This window comes from Nerophis lumbriciformis, linkage group LG11 (genome assembly GCF_033978685.3).
Source record: "Nerophis lumbriciformis linkage group LG11, RoL_Nlum_v2.1, whole genome shotgun sequence".
NCBI classification, from domain to species: domain Eukaryota; kingdom Metazoa; phylum Chordata; class Actinopteri; order Syngnathiformes; family Syngnathidae; genus Nerophis; species Nerophis lumbriciformis.
The window spans coordinates 53,419,025-53,437,487 of NC_084558.2; the positions used below are offsets into that span (position 1 = coordinate 53,419,025).

General features: G+C 40.1%; 1 protein-coding gene across 1 annotated transcript in view; it reads left to right on the forward strand.

Annotated features, from left to right (window-relative positions):
• Positions 1–3,687, forward strand: part of LOC133610155 (uncharacterized) — a 78,736-nt gene extending 75,049 nt beyond the window's left edge. The window contains exons 25-26 of the mRNA XM_061966241.1: positions 1,455–1,546; positions 3,390–3,687. Of these exons, the coding sequence (XP_061822225.1) occupies positions 1,455–1,546; positions 3,390–3,687 (390 nt within the window). The remainder of the gene's footprint in view (positions 1–1,454; positions 1,547–3,389) is intronic.
• The last annotated feature ends 14,776 nt before the right edge of the window (positions 3,688–18,463 follow it).

Genomic DNA, 18,463 nt, shown 5'->3' on the forward strand with positions numbered 1-18,463 from the left:
GAACAGGAAGCGCTTCTTCTTCTACTGTAAGCTACCGCCCGCCCCCGGAAGAAGAAGAAAAAACGCGCGGATATCACCGTACGTTTCATTTCCTGTTTACATCTGTAAAGACCACAAAATGGCTCCTACTAAGCGAAAAGGATCCGGTTCATAAAAAGACGCAATCTCTCCATCCGCACACGGATTACTACCGTATTTCACAGCAACTGATATTCCTGTGAACCGCACTGTGGATACAACGGGAGCACGTACGGTGAATATTCGCACCACAGGGAATGAGAAGTCATCCTTCACTGTGGTTCTAGCTTGCCATGCTAACTTCCACCCATGGTGATATTCAAAAGGAAGACCTTGCCAAAAGAGACCTTTCCAGCCGGCGTCATCATAAAAGCTAACTCGAAGGGATGGATGGATGAAGAAAAGATGAGCGAGTGGTTAAGGGAAGTTTACGCGAAGAGGCCGGGTGGCTTTTTTCACACAGCTCCGAAGGCGAACACACCTTCACTAAGACGGGCAGACAGCGCCGGACGACATACGCCAACATTTGCCAGTGGATCGTAAATGCCTGGGCAGATATTTCGGTCACAACTGTGGTCCGAGCTTTCCGGAAGGCAGGATTCACAGAACAACAGCGACACTGACTCCCGATGACTTCGACGAGACGGAACCGGCCATTTTGGATACCACGCTTGCGCAACTTTTCAATTCGGACACCGAAGACGAAGAATTCGAAGGATTTACGAATGAAGAATAACTTCAGAAGGTGAGCGCTATGTTTATTTTGTGTGTTGTGACATTAACGTTCGAGCAACATTATGTTACTATTGCTCTACACCATTTTGAATTTTACTATGTTTGTGATTGCACATTTGCGTACATTTTGGGACAGAGTTGTTAGAACGCTGGTTTTCAATATATTATTAAAGTTTGACTGAACTATCTGACTGTTTTTTTGACATTCCCTTTAGCGCAGCGTAGGCGCGGCTTATAGTCCGGGGCGGCTTATTGGTGGACAAAATTATGAAATATGTAATTCATAGAAGGTGCGGCTAATAATCCGGTGCGCCTTATAGTGCGGAAAATATGGTACCTCCTTAAACAGGCGAGGTGGGAGGGCATCTGCAGGAGAACCAGAGGGCTTCATATGACTAACTGTGTCACTTCAAAAAGAAAAGGACACCGGCTCAAACTGATGGAAAACAGAAGAGAAATGCAGAGGAACAGAAGGGTCATATGAAGGCTGGGATAGACTGGCTCTAGTTGACACAATTTAGTCAGTGAATAAATGGAGACAATTTTCACAGAATTCAAAAGAAGCATCAAAACCAGCAGATTTGGGAGCATCAATGACAGTGTTAATAGTTTTAAACAGAACTCATCTTTGTTATTAAATCACACAGGCCTTACTGCGTTAGACTCCTAATATGTGATTTTTTTTTTTTTTTTAACGTCAGACTCCAGCCATTGTGGATCCTGTCGCCCCACCAGAGCGCCACCAGGGGTGTGCTTCGGCCGGACCGTCGAGCACAGCAAGTTCTCCCAAAAGGTGACAAAGGGTTGGTCCATAAGACCCATGTGAACGTCCTACCTACAACAGCACAGTGTAGTACCGTATTTTCCGCACCATTAGCCGCACCTAAAAACCACAAATTTACTCAAAAGCTGACAGTGCGGCTTTTAACCCGGTGCGCTTTATATATGGATAAATATTAAGATTCATTTTCATAAAGTTTCGTTCTCGCAACTTCGGTAAACAGCCGCCATCTTTTTTCCCGGTAGAGCAGGAAGCGCTTCTTCTTCTACGCAAGCAACCGCCAAGGTAAGCACCCGCCCCCATAGAACAGGAAGCGCTTCTTCTTGTACTGTAAGCAACCACCCGCCCCCGGAAGAAGAAGAAGCGCGCGGTGCATGCTGGGATATGTGACGTTTCATTTCCATTTGTGTGTTTATGTAAAGACCCCAAAATGGCTCCTATTAAGTGTGTTGTCTGTCTAATTATAAATAATGCAGACGAGGCGTGTTAACTGAGTTCTCAACGTTTTCTCACAGCGTGCTCATAACCACATTCTAACTGCCAGCATACAACAACGCTTCTCAGGGCTACCGCGCATGCTCGTAACTATCGTTGCATGCTGGGTAGTGTAGTTGTTATATTTGCTAGCTCATAACATCACTTTAAGAGACACGCTTACGCGCTTAATTCAATACTCGCCGTCATTCCGGGTGGATTGACAAAAGACCTCCAGCCGCTAGATATTGGTGTCAACAGGGCATTCGAAGCTAGACTGCTAACTGCGTGGGAACAATGGATGACAGAAGGCGAACACACCTTCACTAAGACGGAGGCAGCGCCAGACGACGCCAACATCTGCCAGTGGATCGTAAATGCCTGGGCAGATATTTCGGTCACAACTGTGGTCCGAGCTTTCCGGAAGGCAGGATTCACAGAACTGCTGAACAGTGACACTGACTCCGATGACTTCGACGAGACGGAACCGTCCATTTTGGATCTCACATTTGCCCAACTTTTCACTTCGGACACCGAAGACGAAGGATTTACGAATGAAGAATAACTTCAGAAAGTGAGCGCTATGTTTATTTTGTGTGTTGTGACATTAACGTTCGAGCAACATTATGTTGCTATTGCTCTGCACTATTTTGAATTTTACTATGTTTGTGATTGCACATTTGCGTACATTTTGGGACAGAGTTGTTAGAACGCTGGTTTTTAATATATTATTAAAGTTTGACTGACCTATCTGACTGTTTTTTTGACATTCCCTTTAGCGCAGCGTAGGCGCGGCTTATAGTCCGGGGCGGCTTATAGGTGGACAAAGTTTTGAAATATGCCATTCATTGAAGGTGCGGCTAATAATCCGGTGCGCCTTATAGTGCGGAAAATACGGTACTCTTAAATGAAGTGGAACCCCCTCAAGTCACTTTCACACTTCCATGCGAGGCGTACCTTGCGAGAGTCGAGTTCAGGCCGCGGCTGAAGGATTACCGCGGCGAGCGCGTTCTACCTTTTTTTGGCCTTTTTTTTTGGGACACTCGACCCAAAAGAAGCGGCAGCCTCAACAAAGGCAAGAAGTGAAGAAGAAGAAGAAGAATAAACGCAGGAAGTTAACGCGAAGTAAGCAGACTCACTTGCTGTTGAAGTTAAGGGAGACTTCTACCTTTGCTATGTAGTGCTTCGCTTCTTTTTACGCTTGTGTGACAATTAAGATTGTTAACAAAAGGCTTTTATTGTTAAAGTTGCAGTTTTTAAAATGAACATTTTGTGTGTGCTAAAATGCTAAATTGATAGCCACAGTTTGACCCTGAAACAAGATTATATTTCCTACGATCAATTCTTCCATTTGATGTGCCGATTTGTTTTTGTTTTATAGGAAACCCAAAGGTTTTCTCTCCTTTTTGTCAAGGACGCCCAGTGTGGGCAAAGCTGCTCCCAGACGCTCGCGGGGAAAGAAACCCACGACAACCACGCACCCACCGGCGGAGACCCACTTAGCCGCGGCTGAGCTTAGCAGCGCTCCACAGCGCCACCTCCGCCTCCACGCCAACGACGACGCTCCCGTTGCGCCGTCGCAGGTTTCAGCGTGCGAGCGCGACGACGGCGAGGCGGTCCAGCAGGAGCCCAGCGACGTGTCCCAGTTCTTCTTAAGTGACATATTTACTGAAGTCTAGCAGACATGAACTAGCTCACTTATTAATTTATTACAATTATTGTGTTCATTTTGCAAGCACTTTATGTACCTGTATATTTTCAATTGACTCAGATGCATTATTTTTTTAAGTAGCCATAATAAAAAACAATATATTGACTTGTCACTCGTGCAGCTTTGTCCCTGATAATAGTGTGAAAGTTGAATATACTGTGCACATGCATTGACCTTTTTCCACCATATTTTATGTTGTGGTATTAGACAACTCTTCTACAAATCCCTCTTGAAACCCTTCAATCAAATATGCACCATAAGTCATGTCTTTGCCATGCAAATAAAAACATTCTTCCACATGCAGTATAGAAACAACAACTTGTTCCTCGGAAGTTTTGTTTCTGTTCCTTCAATTTTGCCACGTGGCGAGACAAAGTTTATTGTTTACGTTCATTTCGAACGTGCGTACAATTACAATGTGATACATCACCTTTTTTCACTTTCTCATCACATACTGGAAAACATACTTGCCAACCTTGAGACCTCCGATTTCGGGAGGTGGGGTGAGGGGGGTGGGGGTGGGCGTGGTCGGGTGGGAGGGGGCGTGGCTAAAAGGGGAGGAGTATATTTACAGCTAGAATTCACCAAGTCAAGTATTTCATATATATATATATATATTTTATATATATATATATAATATATATATATTATATATATATATAACAAATACTTGACGTTCAGTGAATTCTAGCTATATATATATATATATATTAATTTTATTATATATATATATATATATATATATACGTATATATATATTTTTTATTATATATATATATATATATATATATATATATACGTATATATATATATATTAATTTTATTATATATATATATATATATATATATACAGGTAAAAGCCAGTAAATTAGAATATTTTGAAAAACTTGATTTATTTCAGTAATTGCATTCAAAAGGTGTAACTTGTACATTATATTTATTCATTGCACACAGACTGATGCATTCAAATGTTTATTTCATTCAATTTTGATGATTTGAAGTGGCAACAAATGAAAATCCAAAATTCCGTGTGTCACAAAATTAGAATATTGTGTAAGGCTAATACAAAAAAGGGATTTTTAGAAATGTTGGCCAACTGAAAAGTATGAAAATGAAAAATATGAGCATGTACAATACTCAATACTTGGTTGGAGCTCCTTTTGCCTCAATTACTGCGTTAATGCGGCGTGGCATGGAGTCGATGAGTTTCTGGCACTGCTCAGGTGTTATGAGAGCCCAGGTTGCTCTGATAGTGGCCTTCAACTCTTCTGCGTTTTTGGGTCTGGCATTCTGCATCTTCCTTTTCACAATACCCCACAGATTTTCTATGGGGCTAAGGTCAGGGGAGTTGGCGGGCCAATTTAGAACAGAAATACCATGGTCCGTAAACCAGGCACGGGTAGATTTTGCGCTGTGTGCAGGCGCCAAGTCCTGTTGGAACTTGAAATCTCCATCTCCATAGAGCAGGTCAGCAGCAGGAAGCATGAAGTGCTCTAAAACTTGCTGGTAGACGGCTGCGTTGACCCTGGATCTCAGGAAACAGAGTGGACCGACACCAGCAGATGACATGGCACCCCAAACCATCACTGATGGTGGAAACTTTACACTAGACTTCAGGCAACGTGGATCCTGTGCCTCTCCTGTCTTCCTCCAGACTCTGGGACCTCGATTTCCAAAGGAAATGCAAAATTTGCATGGTTGGGTGATGGTTTGGGGTGCCATGTCATCTGCTGGTGTCGGTCCACTCTGTTTCCTGAGATCCAGGGTCAACGCAGCCGTCTACCAGCAAGTTTTAGAGCACTTCATGCTTCCTGCTGCTGACCTGCTCTATGGAGATGGAGATTTCAAGTTCCAACAGGACTTGGCGCCTGCACACAGCGCAAAATCTACCCGTGCCTGGTTTACGGACCATGGTATTTCTGTTCTAAATTGGCCCGCCAACTCCCCTGACCTTAGCCCCATAGAAAATCTGTGGGGTATTGTGAAAAGGAAGATGCAGAATGCCAGACCCAAAAACGCAGAAGAGTTGAAGGCCACTATCAGAGCAACCTGGGCTCTCATAACACCTGAGCAGTGCCAGAAACTCATCGACTCCATGCCACGCCGCATTAACGCAGTAATTGAGGCAAAAGGAGCTCCAACCAAGTATTGAGTATTGTACATGCTCATATTTTTCATTTTCATACTTTTCAGTTGGCCAACATTTCTAAAAATCCCTTTTTTGTATTAGCCTTAAGTAATATTCTAATTTTGTGACACACGGAATTTTGGATTTTCATTTGTTGCCACTTCAAATCATCAAAATTAAATGAAATAAACATTTGAATGCATCAGTCTGTGTGCAATGAATAAATATAATGTACAAGTTACACCTTTTGAATGCAATTACTGAAATAAATCAAGTTTTTCAAAATATTCTAATTTACTGGCTTTTACCTGTGTATATATATATATATATATATAAAAAATAAATACTTGAATTTCAGTGTTCATTTATTTACACATATACACACACACACCACTCATCTACTCATTGTTGAGTTAAGGGTTGAATTGTCCATCCTTGTTCTATTCTCTGTCACTATTTTTCTAACCATGCTGAACACCCTCTCTGATGATGCATTGCTGTGTGGCACGCACCAAAGTGCTTTCATCAAATGCACTAGATGGCAGTATTGTCCTGTTTAAGAGTGTCACAACATTGCTGTTTACGGCAGACGAACTGCTTTACGGTAGACAAAAACCGGTAGACAAAAACGTGACTGCTGTTGTTGTGTGTTGTTGCCGCGCTGGGAGGACGTTAATGAAACTGCCTAACAATAAACCCACATAAGAAACCAAGAACTCGCCCTCCATCATTCTACAGTTATAACGTGATTGGGCAGGTATGCTGGTTATATTGTGGGTTAGCGGACTCAGGTCCTCATGGACCTGAGTCCGCCTGAATTTCGGGAGAAAATTTGTCCCGGGAAGTTTTCGGGAGAGGCGCTGAATTTCGGGAGTCTCCCGGAAAATCCGGGAGGGTTGGCAAGTATGCTGGAAAAGGAGTAGGAAGAAGCAGAGCTTATTTAATCCTTCTCCTTTTCCATTTCATAGCAATTACTAACATATTTGTTCAATTCCTGTTCTCTATTTGTATACACAATTTACGCCACAATCAATAAATTATGAAGTTCTAAATAAATAGTTAAATTGGTTTTGTTTATCTATGATTATTGCTTATTATATTTTTATTATTTATAAACAAAAGACCATTATACTTTTGTATTATTTTTAAATGTTTTATTTATTTATATATATATATATATATATATATATATATATATATATATATATATATATATATATATATATATATATATATATATATATATATATATATGTATGTATGTATGTATGTATGTATATATGTATGTATATATATATAATGTGTATGTATATATATATATGTATGTGTATATATGTATGTATATGTACAGTATATATATGTATGTATATGTATATGTGTATGTATATATATATATATATATATATATGGGTGTATATATATGTATATACATATATACATATATATATATGTGGGTATGTATATGTTTGTGTACATATATATATATATGTGTGTATATGTATATACATATATATATGTGTATATATATATATATTTTTTTCAATCAAGTCAATGTATATTCCTTATAAAATAATACCAATTAATATTACGTTTAAAAAAACAAAATGTTTCAATTAACTTAAACTTACATGCAACAAAAGTAAGACACGTAACTTTGTCCAAAATCACGACAATAATTGTTGTTTTTTTTAGCAAACTTTAACATTGATAATTCCTTTTAATGCACTAATGCGATTTTTGACACGCTATCGGCACCTTTATTATTATTATTTTTTTACATTTTGTGTTTTTGTTCCGCGAGTGTTTTTGTGCCAAATTGTAAAGTCAAAAGTTTTCATTAAAATGTGAACTTATTTAATTATCTCAATTGTGACATAGAATAATAATTCAATAACTATAGTCCAATTATTTGATATTCATGACCAAAATACTTTATGATCAAGTTGCTCCTTCAACAACAAAAAAGAAATATATATCAACTTACAATAAAGAATAATTGTATTAACATTATTTTTTAGCCTGTAACAGAAAAGATTTAAAGTACATCAATTTGACTGTTAAAAAAAAGTAAGTTGCCTGAAGTAATAAAGAATAAATTATCCTTTTTTAATACTGTAAATATCTTTTGACCGACTTGAACCATTTGATACGGAAAATTGTGTGATGGAAAACCTAAGAAAAAAATTGTTCTAAAAAAAAAATGACGTGTTTATGTTAGCATAATAACATGCTAACATTAGCATACTTACAAGATGGTACCAAGTATCAAAATCCCAGATTTTTATTTTTTAAACATAGCTAAATTACTAAAAGAATGTGTTAGCATCAGCCTTCCCGGTAAGGTCTATTCAGGTGTACTGGAGAGGAGGCTACGCCGGATAGTCCAACCTCGGATTCAGGAGGAACAGTGTGGTTTTCGTCCTGGTCGTGGAACTGTGGACCAGCTCTATACTCTCGGCAGGGTCCTTGAGGGTGCATGGGAGTTTGCCCAACCAGTCTACATGTGTTTTGTGGACTTGGAGAAGGCATTCGACCGTGTCCCTCGGGAAGTCCTGTGAGGAGTGCTCAGAGAGTATGGGGTATCGGACTGTCTGATTTTGGCGGTCCGCTCCCTGTATGATCAGTGTCAGAGCTTGGTCCGCATTGCCGGCAGTAAGTCGGACACGTTTCCAGTGAAGGTTGGACTCCGCCAGGGCTGCCCTTTGTCACCCATTCTGTTCATAACCTTTATGGACGGAATTTCTAGGCGCAGTCAGGGCGTTGAGGGGATCTGGTTTGGTGGCTGCAGGATTAGGTCTCTGCTTTTTGCAGATGATGTGGTCCTGATGGCTTCATCTGGCCAAGATCTTCAGCTCTCACTGGATCGGTTCGCAGCCGAGTGTGAAGCGACTGGGATGGGAATCAGCACCTCCAAATCCGAGTCCATGGTTCTCGCCCGGAAAAAAGGGTGGAGTGCCATCTCCGGGTTGGGGAGGAGATCTTGCCCCAAGTGGAGGAGTTCAAGTACCTCGGAGTCTTGTTCACGAGTGAGGGAAGAGTGGATGGTGAGATCGACAGGCGGCGTCTTCAGTAATGCGGACGCTGTATCGATCCGTTGTGGTGAAGAAGGAGCTGAGCCGGAAGGCAAAGCTCTCGATTTACCGGTCGATCTACGTTCCCATCCTCACCTATGGTCATGAGCTTTGGGTCATGACCGAAAGGACAAGATCACGGGTACAAGCGGCCGAAATGAGTTTCCTCCGCCGGGTGGCGGGGCTCTCCCTTAGAGATAGGGTGAGAAGCTCTGTCATCCGGGGGGAGCTCAAAGTAAAGCCGCTGCTCCTCCACATCGAGAGGAGTCAGATGAGGTGGTTCGGGCATCTGGTCAGGATGCCACCCGAACGCCTCCCTCGGGAGGTGTTTCGGGCACGTCCGACCGGTAGGAGGCCACGGGGAAGACCCAGGACACGTTGGGAAGACTATGTCTCCCGGCTGGCCTGGGAACGCCTCGCGATCCCCCGGGAGGAGCTGGACCAAGTGGCTGGGGAGAGGGAAGTCTGGGCTTCCCTGCTTAGGCTGCTGCCCCCGCGACCCGACCTCGGATAAGCGGAAGAAGATGGATGGATGGATGGATGGATGTGTTAGCATGCTAACGGTAACATGTCACCAAGTATCAAAATCCATATTTTTATAATGCTCAAATGAATACAATTAGCTATAATACTAGCATAACATTTTAGCATGATAACGTGGATAAGTTAGCATATATTTTAACACGGCAATGTAAAGAGAAAAAAAATGCTAAAATGCTATGGTTAGCATGATAACATAGGAAAATATAGCAACTTCGAAGATGGCTCCAAGTATCAAAAGCCAGGATATTTAGGTTTAAATTAATACAATTAGAAAAAAATGCTTGTATAAACAAATTGGTAATTCAAACAAAAATTGATGAAACTATTCGTGATGATTTTTTTTTTTATTAAAATGAGGAAGTCAGGATTAATGGCTACAATGAGCACGTTTTATAGTGCACAGCTTTTCAAGCTTCTTTTTTTTTTTTAATGGCGCTGGCATTTTTTAATGTTACATTCCTTCTTTACTGTTTACATTGCAGTGTACACTTTGTTGTATGTTATCTGAACATGACGTGTTATTCTATTCTATTGTCCTAGCGGACTAGAGCCACAGACCCCAGACTCAACTTTGACTTGATGAGTTGCGAGGTAAGCATATTTTCATGTATTTTTTTATTCTTATTAATTATTGCTATTAATATATTTCGTGGTTTTACATTGCTACTGGCATTTTGTTCCACGTTTCCAATTCCCCACTCCAAATGTGTCAGGGTGCAATGTGTTATCAAATACAGCAGAGCTGGGCAAATATTTTGACTCGGGGGGCCACATTGAGAGAAAAACATGTGTCTGTGGGGGCCAATGTGTATGTGTGTAGAAATGATGTATACACATTTAGCTGTAACAATCTGCTGTAAAAATGTGTGTTGGGGTCCCTTTTTTTCAGGAACACTAATACCAAAAGTCACACAGTCCCATAGAGTTCTAAAAACAAACCACCTCAAATACACGGAATGGAATTTTACAGTTTTTTACCGAATGGGACGCCCAAAATGTACATTCGAATAAAGAAAGGGGGATTTACAATATTAACTATGAACAATAAAACACTGAATATTAACAACATATGAACATATTTTACTTCTCAGACCAAGCAAAACACAACAAAATGTAAAAAAAATAGCAAAATATGAATGCAAAATCTAATAAATACCTAAAATATGATATATTATCACTTTTATGCAGACATTTGCTGTGAAAATAATATATACATATTTAGCTGTAAAAATGTGTGTTGGGGTCCCTTCTTTTCAGGAACACTAATACCAAAAGTCACAATGTCCCATAGAGTTCTAAAAACGTTATGACAGACCACCTAAAAAAACCGGAATGGAATTTACAGTTTTTTACTGAATGGGACGCCCAAAATGTACATTCGAATAAAGAAAGGGGGATTTACAATATTAACTATGAACAATAAAACACTGAATATTAACAACATATGAACATATTTTACTTCTCAGACCAAGCAAAACACAACAAAATGTAACAAACAGCAAAATATGAATGCAAAGTGTAATAAACACCTAAAATATGATATATTATCACTTTTATGCGGACATTTGCTGGGAAAATGATATGTACACATTTAGCTGTAACAATCAATCAATTTGGTTTGCAGCAGTAGTCATTAAATCAAGGTTCAGCAGTAAAACGAGGTGCAACAGTAAAAAACAAGGTACAACAGTAAAAACGAGGTACAACAGTAAAAACGAGGTACAACAGTAAAAACAAGGTACAACAGTAAAAACGAGGTACAACAGTAAAAACGAGGTACAACAGTAAAAAACGAGGTACAACAGTAAAAACGAGGTACAACAGTAAAAACGAGGTACAACAGTAAAAACGAGGTACAACAGTAAAAACGAGGTACAACAGTAAAAACAAGGTACAACAGTAAAAAACGAGGTACAACAGTAAAAACGAGGTACAACAGTAAAAACGAGGTACAACAGTAAAAACGAGGTACAACAGTAAAAACGAGGTACAACAGTAAAAAACAAGGTACAAACAGTAAAAACGAGGTACAACAGTAAAAACAAGGTACAACAGTAAAAACGAGGTACAACAGTAAAAACGAGGTAGAACAGTAAAAACGAGGTACAACAGTAAAAATGAGGTACAACAGTAAAAACAAGGTACAACAGTAAAAACGAGGTACAGCAGTAAAAACGAGGTACAACAGTAAAAAACGAGGTACAACAGTAAAAACGAGGTACAACAGTAAAAACGAGGTACAACAGTAAAAAACAAGGTACAAACAGTAAAAAACAAGGTACAAACAGTAAAAACGAGGTACAACAGTAAAAAACAAGGTACAAACAGTAAAAACGAGGTACAACAGTAAAAAACAAGGTACAAACAGTAAAAACGAGGTACAACAGTAAAAATGAGGTACAACAGTAAAAACGAGGTACAACAGTAAAAACGAGGTAGAACAGTAAAAACGAGGTACAACAGTAAAAATGAGGTACAACAGTAAAAACAAGGTACAACAGTAAAAACAAGGTACAGCAGTAAAAACGAGGTACAACAGTAAAAAACGAGGTACAACAGTAAAAACGAGGTACAACAGTAAAAACGAGGTACAACAGTAAAAACGAGGTACAACAGTAAAAAACAAGGTACAAACAGTAAAAACGAGGTACAACGGTAAAAACGAGGTACAACGGTAAAAACGAGGTACAACGGTAAAAACGAGGTACAACGGTAAAAACGAGGTACAACGGTAAAAACGAGGTACAACGGTAAAAACGAGGTACAACAGTAAAAACGAGGTACAACAGTAAAAACGAGGTACAACAGTAAAAAACGAGGTACAAACAGTAAAAACGAGGTACAACAGTAAAAACGAGGTACAACAGTAAAAACAAGGTACAACAGTAAAAAACAAGGTACAAACAGTAAAAACGAGGTACAACAGTAAAAACGAGGTACAACAGTAAAAACGAGGTTCAGCAGTAAAACGAGGTACAACAGTAAAAACGAGGTACAACAGTAAAAACGAGGTAGAACAGTAAAAACGAGGTACAACAGTAAAAATGAGGTACAACAGTAAAAACAAGGTACAACAGTAAAAACGAGGTACAGCAGTAAAAACGAGGTACAACAGTAAAAACGAGGTACAACAGTAAAAACGAGGTACAACAGTAAAAACGAGGTACAACAGTAAAAAACAAGGTACAAACAGTAAAAACGAGGTACAACGGTAAAAACGAGGTACAACGGTAAAAACGAGGTACAACGGTAAAAACGAGGTACAACGGTAAAAACGAGGTACAACGGTAAAAACGAGGTACAACAGTAAAAACGAGGTACAACAGTAAAAACGAGGTACAACAGTAAAAACGAGGTACAACAGTAAAAAACGAGGTACAAACAGTAAAAACGAGGTACAACAGTAAAAACGAGGTACAACAGTAAAAACAAGGTACAACAGTAAAAAACAAGGTACAAACAGTAAAAACGAGGTACAACAGTAAAAACGAGGTACAACAGTAAAACGAGGTACAACAGTAAAAACGAGGTACAACAGTAAAAACGAGGTACAACAGTAAAAACGAGGTACATCAGTAAAAACGAGGTACAACAGTAAAAACGAGGTACAACAGTAAAAAACAAGGTACAACAGTAAAAACGAGGTACAACAGTAAAAACGAGGTACAACAGTAAAAAACGAGGTACAAACAGTAAAAAACAAGGTACAAACAGTAAAAACGAGGTACAACAGTAAAAAACAAGGTACAAACAGTAAAAACGAAGTACAACAGTAAAAACGAGGTACAACAGTAAAAACGAGGTACAACAGTAAAAACGAGGTACAACAGTAAAAAACAAGGTACAAACAGTAAAAAACAAGGTACAAACAGTAAAAACGAGGTACAACAGTAAAAACGAGGTACAACAGTAAAAACGAGGTACAACAGTAAAACAAGGTACAGATACATAAAATACATACAACATACAAACCACCATGAAGGCATTGAGCTAAAAACTAAAAACATTTGTAAAACAATAAAAACGAATCATCACACGTGGCTTCCCACTAAAGTGACTGCATAGCAGCTAAGCTTGTTTAAGAAGCTCATGTATAAAGTCAACAGCTGAGGGAACAAAGGATCTTCTGTATCTGTTGTTTTTGGCCTTTCTATTAGTAGGGGCGTACCTGCATCCTGAGGGCAAGAGTCTAATATCTGAGAAGAGAGGGTGCTGAGGGTTGACCAGAATAGCCTTTGCCTTCTGGATGACTCTGGCCTGATAGGTCTGGTTCAGGGGGTTCAAGGTAGTACACTGTACCCTTGCACAGTATCTCAGCACGCTCTGGCGAAAGATTGTACTCCTCCTCCTTTATTTGACTTTCTCCGACCACCTGACCACAGCTGCTTCCAGAGGGAAGTGGGTCGTAAACAGCGTTGCCTTTGGTTACCGGACAGTTCAAAAGGAGAGGTCGTAAAATAGTTCAAAAAGGAGGTTCAAAAAGAGGTCGTCTGGAAATTGGGCAGATCCTGTCTTCTCACCGCTTTGAAGTCCTTGGGTTAGAACAATATCTTTCTGTTGATTACCATACATGAAAGAACACAGAAAACACTTCATGTGGCTTTCCACCCTACACAGTGGAGTTTTTTTACGAGCCTTCTTCTTGGTAGGTTTCAAAGACAGCTTTTGTCTTCTCACCGGGCACTCAAATGTAACACAACGTTTTTGTGATCATTTACAAACAATTATTCTAGCATACAGTGGGGCAAAAAAGTATTTAGTCAGCCACCGATTGTGCAAGTTCTCCCGCTTAAAATGATGACAGAGGTCTGTAATTTTCATCATAGGTACACTTCAACTGTGAGAGACAGAATGTGAAAAAAAAATCCAGGAATTCACATTGTAGGATTTTTAAAGAATTTATTTGTAAATTATGGTGGAAAATAATATTTGGTCAATAACAAAAATTCAACTCAATACTTTGTAATATAACCTTTGTTGGCAATAACAGAGGTCAAACGATTACTATAGGTCTTTACCAGGTTTGCACACACAGTAGCTGGTATTTTGGCCCATTCCTACATGCAGATCTTCTCGAGAGCAGTGATGTTTTGGGGCTGTCGCCGAGCAACACGGACTTTCAACTCCCTCCACAGATTTTCTATGGGGTTGAGGTCTGGAGACTGGCTAGGCCACTCCAGGACTTTCAAATGCTTCTTACGGAGCCACTCCTTCGTTGCCCGGGCGGTGTGTTTGGGATCATTGTCATGCTGGAAGCTTTCATCTTCAAAGCTCTCACTGATGGAAGGAGGTTTTGGCTCAAAATCTCACGATACATGGCCCCATTCATTCTTTCCTTAACACGGATCAGTCGGCCTGTCCCCTTAGCAGAAAAACAGCCCCAAAGCATGATGTTTCCACCCCCATGCTTCACAGTAGGTATGGTGTTCTTGGGATGCAACTCAGTATTCTTCTTCCTCCAAACACGACGAGTTGAGTTGATACCAAAAAGTTCTATTTTGGTTTCATCTGACCACATGACATTCTCCCAATCCTCTGCTGTATCATCCATGTGCTCTCTGGCAAACTTCAGACGGGCCTGGACATGCACTGGCTTAAGCAGGGGGACACGTCTGGCACTGCAGGATTTGATTCCCTGTCGGCGTAGTGTGTTACTGATGGTAACCTTTGTTACTTTGGTCCCAGCTCTCTGCTGGTCATTCACCAGGTCCCCCCGTGTGGTTCTGGGATTTTTGCTCACCGTTCTCATGATCATTTTGACCCCACGGGATGAGATCTTGCGTGGAGCCCCAGATCGAGGGAGATTATCAGTGGTCTTGTATGTCTTCCATTTTCTGATAATTGCTCCCACAGTTGATTTTTTCACACCAAGCTGCTTGCCTATTGTAGATTCACTCTTCACAGTCTGGTGCAGGTCTACAATTCTTTTCCTGGTGTCCTTCGACAGCTCTTTGGTCTTGGCCATAGTGGAGTTTGGAGTCTGACTGTTTGAGGCTGTGGACAGGTGTCTTTTATACAGATAGCGGATTAAAGTGCAAATGGACTGGACTCTCACTATTATGTGAGATCCACTATGGACTGGACTCTCACTATTATGTGAGATCCACTATGGACTGGACTCTCACTATTATAATAGATCCACTATGGACTGGACTCTCACTATTATGTTAGATCCACTATGGACTGGACTCTCACTATTATGTTAAATCCACTATGAACTGGACTCTCACTATTATGTGAGATCCACTATGGACTGGACTCTCACTATTATAATAGATCCACTATGGACTGGACTCTCACTATTATGTTAGATCCACTATGGACTGGACTCTCACTATTATGTTAAATCCACTATGAACTGGACTCTCACTATTATGTGAGATCCACTATGGACTGGACTCTCACTATTATGTTAGATCCACTATGGACTGGACTCTCACTATGATGTTAGATCCACTATGGACTGGACTCTCACTATTAGGTTGGATCCACTATGGACTGGACTCTCACTATTATGTTAGATCCACTATGGACTGGACTCTGACTATTATGTGAGATCCACTATGGACTGGACTCTCACTATTATAATAGATCCACTATGGACTGGACTCTCACTATTATGTTAGATCCACTATGGACTGGACTCTCACTATTATGTTAAATCCACTATGAACTGGACTCTCACTATTATGTGAGATCCACTATGGACTGGACTCTCACTATTATGTTAGATCCACTATGGACTGGACTCTCACTATTATGTTAGATCCACTATGGACTGGACTCTCACTATTATGTTTGATCCACTATGGACTGGACTCTCACTATTATAATAGATCCACTATGGACTGGACTCTCACTATTATGTTAGATCCACTATGGACTGGACTCTCACTATTATGTTAAATCCACTATGAACTGGACTCTCACTATTATGTGAGATCCACTATGGACTGGACTCTCACTATTATAATAGATCCACTATGGACTGGACTCTCACTATTATGTTAGATCCACTATGGACTAGACTCTCACTATTATGTTAAATCCACTATGAACTGGACTCTCACTATTATGTGAGATCCACTATGGACTGGACTCTCACTATTATGTTAGATCCACTATGGACTGGACTCTCACTATGATGTTAGATCCACTATGGACTGGACTCTCACTATTATGTTAGATCAACTATGAACTGGACTCTCACTATTAGGTTAAATCCACTATGGACTAGACTCTCACTATTATGTGAGATCCACTATGGACTGGACTCTCACTATTATGTGAGATCCACTATGGACTGGACTCTCACTATTATAATAGATCCACTATGGACTGGACTCTCACTATTATGTTAGATCCACTATGGACTAGACTCTCACTATTATGTTAAATCCACTATGAACTGGACTCTCACTATTATGTGAGATCCACTATGGACTGGACTCTCACTATTATGTTAGATCCACTATGGACTGGACTCTCACTATGATGTTAGATCCACTATGGACTGGACTCTCACTATTATGTTAGATCAACTATGAACTGGACTCTCACTATTAGGTTAAATCCACTATGGACTAGACTCTCACTATTATGTTAGATCCACTATGGACTGGACTCTCACTATTATGTTAGATCCACTATGGACTGGACTCTCACTATTATGTTAGATCCACTATGGACTGGACTTTCACAATATTATGTTAGATCCACTATGGACTGGACTCTCACTATTATGTTAGATCCACTATGGACTGGACTTTCACAATATTATGTTAGATCCACTATGGACTGGACTCTCACTATTATGTTAGATCCACTATGGACTGGACTTTCACAATATTATGTTAGATCCACTATGGACTGGACTCTCACTATTATGTTAGATCCACTATGGACTGGACTCTCACACTATTATGTTAGATCCACTATGGACTGGACTCTCACTATTATGTTAGATCCACTATGGACTGGACTCTCACTATTATGTTAGATCCACTATGGACTGGACTCTCACTATTATGTTAGATCCACTATGGACTGGACTCTCACTATTATGTTAGATCAACTATGAACTGGACTCTCACTATTAGGTTAAATCCACTATGGACTGGACTCTCACTATTATGTTAGATCCACTATGGACTGGACTCTCACTATTATGTTAGATCAACTATGAACTGGACTCTCACTATTAGGTTAAATCCACTATGGACTGGACTCTCACTATTATGTTAGATCCACTATGGACTGGACTCTCACTATTATGTTAGATCCACTATGGACTGGACTTTCACAATATTATGTTAGATCCACTATGGACTGGACTCTCACTATTATGTTGGATCCACTATGGACTGGACTTTCACAATATTATGCCAGACCCACTCGACGTCCATTGCATCCGGTCTCCCCTAGAGGGTGGGAGTCACCCGCATATGCGGCCCTCTCCAAGGTTTCTCATAGCCATTCACATCGACGTCCCACTGGGTTGTGAGTTTTTCCTTGCCCTTATGTGGGCTCTGAACCGAGGATGTCGTTGTGGCTTGTGCAGCCCTTTGAGACACTCGTGATTTAGGGCTATATAAATAAAAATGGATTGATTGATTGATTGAAATACTTGAATTTATCTATGACATGTGATAAAAGTTCAGCCTCAACGCCAAGAATGTAACACAATCCTGTTACGACATAGCACCTTTGATCGGATCTTCACTTCTTCTTCCCAGGGGTTTTGTTGCAAAGAAAGCTCGGCCTTGTCTTTTTCACCCGACTGCAAAACACGTTCAACCGCTGCGTTGATAAGATTCAGCGATAGTGGCGACCTAAAAGAATCTGGGCTGACGAGGGAACAAATATTATCACTGAATTAGCAATCTTACGCTCGATTTTAGTCACGAACACACGTGTTAATCACAGAGATTCATATTTATTGGACACTTGAACTTACACTCAGGGTCAGGCTGACTAGAAAAACAAGTTCTAATGAAATATAC